We start from the raw sequence: 9426 nt of genomic DNA, 5'->3' as shown, positions 1-9426 counted from the left end.
GGACGTTAAAGTCTATTTCAAACCCACAGATACACATGCTCTACTATTCAAGACCAGTTATCATCCGAAACACACATATGCAGGCCTCATCAAATCACAATTACTTCGCTTCCACAGAATCTGCACTCAGACAGCAGACTTTCAAGAGGCCACTAAGACACTGTTTCAAGCCCTATCACATAGAGGATATTCCAGGTCTTTCTTAAGGAAGTGTAAGGCATCCTTCTTAGAGTCCAGACCCCTTGATATATCCCCTATGCTTCCCCTTATAACCACTTATTCCACCTCGGCAGGCCAACTAATGTATAATATAAAGCAACACTTTAATAAATTCCAATTAGATACCTCCCTCCTAAAGAATTACAGAATCATTGCAGCATACAGGAGGAACAAAAACTTAAAAGACTTCCTGGTACATGCTGAGATAAAACCACTACAGAAACCCAAGGTCAAAGGTAAAGGGGACTTCTTTAAACAACTACAATGGGTACAAAACCAATTCAATAATACTATTTAGGAAACCAATTGCAGAGGGAATTCCAAAACTAAGAATTGTATCAATTTAATTACCTGTAAAACTTGTGGTATCTGTTATGTTGGGGAGACGGGTAACACCATCCTAACCCGCTTTACCCAGCACAGATACAATATTATAAAAAATAAGAACGTACACATACCATTGGTACAACATTTTATAGCCCATGGGTGGGAAGCCTTAACAGCCACCGTCCTGCAGTCCAACCCTACCTGGTCCGCAGCCCAGCGGAGGAGGGCTGAAAGGATTTGGATCTCCAGATTAGAGACCACTATTCCAGGCGGACTCAATGAGAGGTAGAGCACACGGGGGGACTCCCAGCAGGAGTGCCTGTGCACAAAAAGTTCTGTCGCCTTTGGCGACAGAACTTTTCTATTTCAGAATCCCTAACCCTAACCCTATTTCTACGTAATTTGGGCTTCCAGCTCATGAAACACACAAAACAGGAATTCAAAATATCAGAATACAGTGAAGAAATTAGCCCAAATTTTGATGGGCATGAATGTTTTAAACTAAGTGCCACATGAATCATAAACTTAAAGCACCTTCACAGGTTTCCTCATGTCTCACTAAATTACTTCGGTTTGGTTCAACTGTCTCAGCTCAGTTCAATATGACCAAGACCATCATTTATACCCTCCATATGGTATGGGTAAGCCACAAATGTTCAGCCGGCTGTTCACGGAGTGCTGTGTCCAAGCACATCAATGGAATGTCTAGTGGAATGGCAAAAGGTGGCAACAGGTACACCAGCAAAATAGATGTCCGTGAGCTTCAATCGATTATCAGAGAAGATTCAAGAATCTGACAGTGTTCCAGAATGAGTGGAATGAGGCAGGACTCACAGCTTCAAAAACAACCACATTAAGACACATCCAGGAGATCGGCTACAGCTGTTGGGTTCTTTAGGTGAAGCCACTTATGAACCTGAGCCGATGTAGGAAGCGTCTCAACTGGGCCATGGAGAAGATGGACTGGATTGTTGGCCAGTGGTCCAAGGTCCTCTTTTCCGATGAAAATAAAGTATGCCTTTCAGTTGAAAATCAAAGTCCAAGGGTTTAGAGGAAGAAGGGTGAAAAACAGGACCCAAGCTGCTTGAGGTCCAGTGTGAAATATCCACAGTCAGTCATCATTTGGGATGCATTGTCCAGTGCAGGTGTTGGTAACCTCTGCTTTGAAAAATCCAAGCTCACCACAACAGTCTACCAGAATGTTTTAGAGGACTTCATGATTCCTTCTGCTGAGGATCTGAATGGAGATGCAGATTGCTCCTTCTAGCAGGACCTGACACCTGCCCATACCAGAAGAACCAAAACCAGGTTTGATGCCCATGCCAGCACAGTGCTTGACTGGCCAGCTAACTGCCCAGACCTAAACTCCATTGAGAATCTGGCGTATTCTCAAGAGGAAAATAAGGGGCACTAACAAAGAGGAACTGACCGTAAGCATCAAGAAAATCTGGGCTTCTATAACTTCCTGGCAATGCCACAGGCTGATTGCCTCAATGCCAAGTCTCATTGAGGCATTATGGCAAAGGAATTCCCAAACAAGTACTGAAGATTGATATATTGTTTTGGAAGGATCATATTTTAACTGATTTGATGTGATAATTTCTTTCTTTTTTTTCTTCAAAAACTGAGAAATAAATTGTGATTTATTTACAGTATTCTACTTTTTTATTTCTATTTTCATAGGTTTTATAAGCTGAAAACCCAAATCAGATAAAAAATAAACACTTGAAATTCTATAGTCTATAATCTTTGAAAAGTTAAACTTTTTGAATGGAATCATTAAAAAACTTTTCAATTATTAAAATTTTTTGGAAAGTGTCTGTATATTTTTTCCCATAACCATACTCTTTACAGTTAAAGGAATTATTTATTTAGAGAAAGTATGCAATAAATGTACAACATATTTCTGTTATCCCCATGAGCGTATGTAAATTTACAAGAATAAAACCACAAAATTACAGTATTGACTCTTCAAATCCTTGCAGCATATTTCTGTAATTGCCACAACAGTATGCACATTTAACAGCTACTAACTGTATTATTTAAGAAAAATCAGTGCAAAAACTACGGTATGCACTACTAGAAAAACTACAGTATATTACTGGTAAAAGTATTACAAGATTTGTTTTAACAGCAGGGCAATGTAAATTTTCTGAAGAAAACCCGTAAAAATTACATTTTTTCCTAATTATCTTATTTACGGTAATTACTTGTTAAAGAAACTGTTTAAAACTGATTTCCAATTTACGGTTTTAAATTTTCATGGTTTACTTTCTTTAACTGTAAAATTTACGGATATTATTTACAGTGTAGGATCCAACTGACAAGGACTTGTACAACCAAACTACACTGGGGAGGAAATCCTCTGTATTGATGAAGAAAATCCTCAGATGAGAGTTGGGATCATCATAGAAGGGAATATGGTGATGGATGACCTGGCCAACCTTCCTCTGGCTTTCTGTGTCATTTTTGGATTGATCTACGCACTGCACCTGGAATTCCCTAAGTATATGAAAAACTCTTTCTTCTTTGTCCAGCAGGTGATGCTCAACTTGGGTAAAAGTGAGCTGGCACCCAAAATTCAGACTGAAAAATCAGCTCTCCATGTGAAAAAGGTAAAAGCGGTAAAAAATTATTTTACCATTTTTGAAGCAAGGTGCTTCGTTTTTAATGTTACACCATTGACACTGTTATTGTGTAAAGGGCTTAAATGAGGTTTTATTAACCCAGTTAAAGCACTAAGCAAACCATGTACAGTTAGTTCTACAAAGTCAGGTTGTGGTTATTCAGATTTTGTTTTCTGTAAAATTATTCTGCAACATTTTTGTTAGTTTTGAAGTTTTTAGACCCTGTGGCTTTCTCGTGACTGGTGCACATACCAGCATCTTAGGGATTTTCTAAAGTTGCTGTACTGATTTACTGTCCTGTATCATTTCCGTATTGTATGAACGCAGAATTTTACTCAGCTAAAATGTTGAATTTTGATCAAAAGGAAATAAAAGGTTTTGTGATGATGCAAAATATGTAGCATAAAGATTACAAAAATGTGTTTATTCATAAAAAGTTGTTGAAAACTGAAACTTGTAAAGTGAAATAAAACATAAATGTTGAAAATGGAAGTGTTTTTGCTTTTTCTTATTTAAATTTCTTGTGAAAATAGACTGCTATTATTATAACATAATTTTGAGTTATATCAACTTAGAATGTAGTGCACTGGAATGTAAGTTTCAGGTATGTTGTACAAACGAATTAAATTTGTTAGATATTTTTATTCAAATCAACTTAGAAATAATTACGCTGAACATCTTGCATATAATTAATCAAAGAAACTGACATTGCAAAGGATTTTTAGTTGACTCAACTTAACTGATTGTATTGTACTTAATATAGTTATTCTAGTCCATTGAACAGTTTAAGTCAAATACACTCAAGTTATCATTCCACATCACGTAAATTTTTTTAAGGCAACCAGTTTACAAATCGTTTTAAGTAAACTAAACTTTTCTGATAATACAGTGTATGTGAAGAACCTTAAATCTGCTAAATCATTCAGGACACCACATAAAAAAAATAGAAAATAACCTAGAAGCCGGCCATCCCACACGGAGATAGGAATTTTGGGTTTTCATGAGCTGTATGCCAAAATCATCCGTATTAAGACAATAAAAGACCTGAAATATTTCAGTTAGTGTGCAATGAATCTAAAATATATGAATGTTAAATTTTCATCATGACATTATGGAAAATAATGAACTTTATCACAATATGCTAATATTTTGAGAAGGACCTGTATTCTGCGCTTTACAGCGTTTTCATCGCAAGACGAGCGCACACCTGGGAAGGAGGAGGAAATAGGAAAGGATGGGACTGTGTGGACTGTGGTAGGAGAGGAAGAAAGTAGAGGGAGGCTTCAGAGCCAGAACACGTTGACAGAGCGCCTGATCCAAGATGCCCAGACCGGGTTCCTCTGGTTGGTGGACGCAGAAATACTCATCCATGTTCAGGGCTGCAGGTTGGTTGAGACCCGCAGAGTTTTAGGAGATGATTCCTCCTCAGACATGATTGTGGAGGAGCTGAAGACATTTTTACCATTAGTTTATATCCGCGGAGTGAAAGGAAGCGTAACATGGAGATGTCCAGCTTTTGGTCAGATTAGTAAAGCTTTTTTTTAAATGTACCCGCTACTCTGTATTATTTTTTAATACTATTTATAAATAATAATAAAACGTAATAGGTTTTGATCAAATACTATTATTAATTCTTGTCAAAACCATCATTTTATATCGTGCAAGAAAACCTTTCTGACCAATGTAATGCGATGACGTCATCACCACCTCGCATCCAGAAGGCTCTCCGTCAAACTGACGAGTTTGGGAGTTCTAGTGTTAAGAGCTTTAAATAACTGTCTTTTAAAGTAACTGTCTGAATTCAGCCTGTTTTGTCCCTTTATTCTTATTTGGGTATATTTTGGGGTTTGTTTTCTCTCTAGATTTGTAAAGGACATTAAGTTGAAATCCCGAGCGGATGTTGTGCTTGAAACACTTCCGGTGGCGTAACGCCGATCCTAAAACTTCAGCCCGGTTCTGTGCGGAAAATCCGACTCCTTTCGGCCGGGGAGCCGCCAGAATGACTACGAGGAACACTTAACGGGGACCGGGGACCCACGGAGCCTCGGGAAGGTAAACTGACCGTTAAATATCCCGGGTTAAGAGCTCCACAAACAGTACAGCCGGCTAACCGGAGCTAGCATCTGCTAACTCCATCAGGTCTGCCTGTCCGCTCCCAACATTCCCGATCAGGTTCAGATTGTGCTTTAAAGCCTTCAGATCATCCAGCTGAATCACTTCCAGTTTTTTCCATTTCTGTGGATCGTTCATTTAGTCCAAACAGTTTCGGTCTGGAAGCGGCTGAGGAGAGGACCGACCAGGAGACACCGTCCGTTAAATCGAGCCAAGTGTCAGTCCACCTTAAATCAGAACCTTCACATAACTATTACTTTTTCATCCATAAATCTCTGCTACAATGTTGAATAATCTGATCCGAACTACGATAACCGCTCGTATGTTCAGGTGATCCTGAGCTGTGACCTTCCTGAGAACCAGCCTCCACCCCCTCCCTTCTTAGTCTTTCTCTAGTCAACAACACTGTAGCTGCAGAGCAGAGGTGGAGATCTCAGCAGGAAGGTGGAGCCCTAAGGTTTATCCTCTGGGGGTTATTTGGAGTCTAGACCGTGTCTCTCCTGCAGCAGAAGAAGTGCACTGCCTAATCTTTCCTGACTGACAAACTAACTTTTGTTCGGACCAGAGGAGCATGCTATCACCTCATCTGCTCCCAGTCAGTGACGTCCTCCCTCAACTTGACAGCTTCCATCCCTACTGGTGTCCACCAGCAGGCCCTCTGGTTGTTACAGTAAAAAACTCCTGCTGCATGTCGAGCCTGCTTCTTGCACCTCCTCTTGCTTCTCCAGGTTAGGGATAGAAGATCGGTTTGCAGAGATACTGGCTTATATAATATTACAAGTGTTGTTAAATTGTCGCTAGGATCAGGCTTTATCTAAAAAAACTTTACAACATGATCTCCTATACACCATTATGTCATATTTCATCCAAGAGCAAGGGTTTTTAGGAGAGGATATTTTGACCCTTACAGGAGCTACCTCATTTTGGACAGACAGGCAATGGCTATTAATAGACTGGGTAAAAAAAATCTGCATCTCCGCATCTTTAAAAACAATTGGGCTCAAATAATTCTCGCAATTTCTCAACAGCAGTTTGATTCGCCTTTAGGAAATCATTTTATGAGGACGAATGATGAGATTAAAATACACACAGCAGTGTTTAGTGACATGAACGTCCCCAACACTCAGCTGCTCAATGTTAAGACCAAAGGAGATGTCCTTTCTTATGTGTAGGACCAGATGCATGCTGATTAAAATAAAAGGATTCTGTGAGGGTCAATAACTCCGATTCTACATTTTATGATGAGTCTGAAAATCTCCAAGAATTCAAACTTTCTCAAGTTTAATAGAAGATAAAGACTAAGAAAAATCCTCTAAAAACACAAGAGCAAGACCAGGAGGTCGGTAAATTAGCAAACCTGACGTTTTTTCTGAATAAAAATGTTTTAATCATTAAAACTTACAGTTAAAATAGAGAAAACACAAATATTTTTATATGTGTGGGGAGGACATAAATGAATCTTAACATTTGTTAAAAAGAGAACGTGAAAATTTTTTCTCATATCTAATATTCCTGCGACGGATGGGAACTTTCTGTGTGTCAGGCTCGGTTTCCACCTCAGACCTCCCCACCATCTCATCTCATGGTGATGGTTGATCATATGTTTATTATCAACCCTCTCTTTCTCTCTCTCCCTGCTTCAGTCTTTGAGATGCTCTCTCGTCCACTGACAGAGACATATGGCAGGGGGCCTGACCTGGCAGCAGAAACCCCGCCCCCTGATGTGCCTTTGGCTGATGCAAATGAGGCTGCAGGTGGTTTTGTTTCTTCTCTGTTTGTCTGTGCCTCTGATGGTAAAGATGGTAACAACAGGTGTTTACCTCCAGCAGGAGATCTCTCTCCACTGCTCTCTACACCCCGTCCTCCTCCTGCTGCCCCCTGCTGCTCCTGCGTCACGCTTCTGCCCCGCCTCCTGGCCGCTCATCGGATGGAGGTGCGACACCTCCTGCGAGGAGCTTTGGCTTCCCTTGGCCGCCGTCTGGATTCTCTAGAGAGGAGGAGCAGGAGGAACCGGAGGAGGAAGAAACAGAGAAGTGAAGGAGGTGAGTCCTTTCTGACATTCCCTTGTTTTCCTGTAAACTGAAGAAATGATAAATGGACTGAACTTGTGTAGCATTTTCCAGTCGTACCGACCACTCAAAGCGTTTTACACTAGAGCCACATTCATCCAGTCACGCTCACAAACGCACACGCATTCCTACACCAAGACGCAGGTCAAGAGGCAACTTGAGGTTGAGTGCCTTGCCCGGGGGCATATTAACATGTGGCAGGAGGAAGCTGGAATCAATCCCACAACTTTTGGATTGCAAGATGACTAGTCTCTCCACTGAGGCACATTCACAACAGCTTCAACATCACATTTAGCAGCACCGCAGCTAGGAGCCTTTAAAAACAGAACTCACCTGAGCCTCCAAACATCTGCTACTTTAGTGTTTGGGTCAAGTTCTGAGAGCCTACTGCCAGGTGTTAGGAGGCTCCTGTTGGTCTTTCCATGTCAGCTCAAGGCATTCCTGCTCAGATTTCACCTGGAAATAATTTATTCATGCACAAACTCTGAACGTTTAAGTGTATCTTCAGCACATGATATAAAACATATGTCACCTTCCTGCTTCCTGTCTGTAGGTACACCTGCTGTCGTCTGCAGCTCCTCCTCCTCTTACACATCTGCCCCCTTGCCACATGTCATTACCTCCTCCTATTCATCATCATCCGCCTCTTTATTAGACATCAACAACCCGCCTGCTTCCTGCAGCTTCAGCCAATCAGACCAGAGTAGGGGGAGCAATGAAGAAAAGGAGGCGAGGAGGAGAAGCCACGAAGGCTTCATTCTTCCAGGAAACGGAGGGAAAAATGAGAAAGAGGAGGAGAAGGAGAGGTTTGTGGGTCAGATGACGGTCTCCTTCATAGGAGCAGAAGGAGCTAAGGAGGAGTCACTGCTCATCCCCAACCAGAGGAAACGCAGACGAAGAGAGGGAGGAGCCAGCCAATCAGAGAAAGCCTTCAGTGTACTGGTCAGGAAGAACGGTTACAGGTGAGTCAGGGCAACAGACACAGAAAAACAACTAGTTAGAGAAAGATTACAGACACAGCATCACAGATGGGCTGACCTCACAGAATGCCATGACTCGGTTCAGTACAACCTCCTACAAGGGTGTCCTATTGATCACATACTTCTTCATTTCCAGCTCCTACTTCCAGCATGCAGTGCTTCATCTCCAGTCAGCTGTGATTGGTCAGACCCACAACCAATCAAAAGGCATCTCTGTGTCCTTTGGACAGTGGAAGTTTTCTGACATCATCGCTCCCCTGTCCCACAATCACATCGGTTGTGACCCCTGGCTCCAAAAGACCACCTTAAGCTTTAACCCCACCCCTATGCTGCACCTGTCAGCAGTTGCCATGGAGGCTGTGTCAGACTGGGTAAAGAGTGGAGCCTGTTGGAGTCCTCTGCGCCCTCTGAGGGACTGGACGGCCCCGCCCAGTATGAGCAGTGACCACTGGTATGTAAAGTACTTCACTAGTATTCATGAGATGTTGACTCTGTTGTTAATGTCTGGAGAGCAGATGGAGGAGATGATCTGAGGGGTGTTCCAGAAAATGTGAGTCGCTCTGGGTTGACTCACCCATCTTTTCCAGCTCTTGTCAATAAGTTCAGTCAAGTATGTTAATCTTGAGTTAAGGTCATTCACTGGTGCAGTGTGAGCCATCATTAAGAGAGTGCTGATATGTTGATTTGCCATGGCAACCGCTGGGAAAACACTTATGATGTTGCTACAGCAGAAGTCCAATGGAGTATGTTACAGCTTCCTGTCTGAGTGTGAAACTGAATTAATTTTTGCATTAATTCAACATTTATTTATATTTATATTTATATTTGGAGCATTGAACCTGAATTAGGGAGTGATGGACTGCATAAATTGTTGTTAATTGTATACTGTGTAAAATATCAGGCAATAAACAGACTAAAATATAATTCAGAACTTTTTAAGGCTTTTAGATCAAATATTAATTTGTAACTTGAACATTTCTCAAGAAAATTTAGATGGGGCCTGCCTCTTGGTGCTTCTCAAACCAGAACCAAAGATTCTGTGGCTCAGGTAGTCCCAGTGTGCATCAGGATTGAGGGTAGAAGGCAAATATG

At 41.3% G+C, this 9426-nt stretch overlaps 1 protein-coding gene across 4 annotated transcripts in view; it reads left to right on the top strand.

Annotated features, from left to right (window-relative positions):
- Positions 1–4903: 4903 nt before the first annotated feature.
- wu:fi75a02 overlaps positions 4904–9426 on the top strand; it is a 17226-nt gene continuing 12703 nt past the window's right edge. The window contains exons 1-5 of one of the 4 annotated variants that reach the window (XM_047373153.1): positions 4904–5225; positions 6929–7039; positions 7112–7327; positions 7908–8316; positions 8471–8785. In XM_047373153.1, the coding sequence (XP_047229109.1) occupies positions 6937–7039; positions 7112–7327; positions 7908–8316; positions 8471–8785 (1043 nt within the window). In that variant the 5' untranslated portion in view covers positions 4904–5225; positions 6929–6936. The remainder of the gene's footprint in view (positions 5226–6928; positions 7040–7111; positions 7328–7907; positions 8317–8470; positions 8786–9426) is intronic. The other 3 variants (XM_047373154.1, XM_047373155.1, XM_047373157.1) reach the window with 3 other exon arrangements.

This window comes from Girardinichthys multiradiatus, chromosome 8, assembly GCF_021462225.1.
Source record: "Girardinichthys multiradiatus isolate DD_20200921_A chromosome 8, DD_fGirMul_XY1, whole genome shotgun sequence".
Lineage (NCBI taxonomy): Eukaryota > Metazoa > Chordata > Actinopteri > Cyprinodontiformes > Goodeidae > Girardinichthys > Girardinichthys multiradiatus.
Note: the sequence above shows the minus strand (reverse complement) of the source record. Positions and strands in the feature narration are given on the sequence as shown.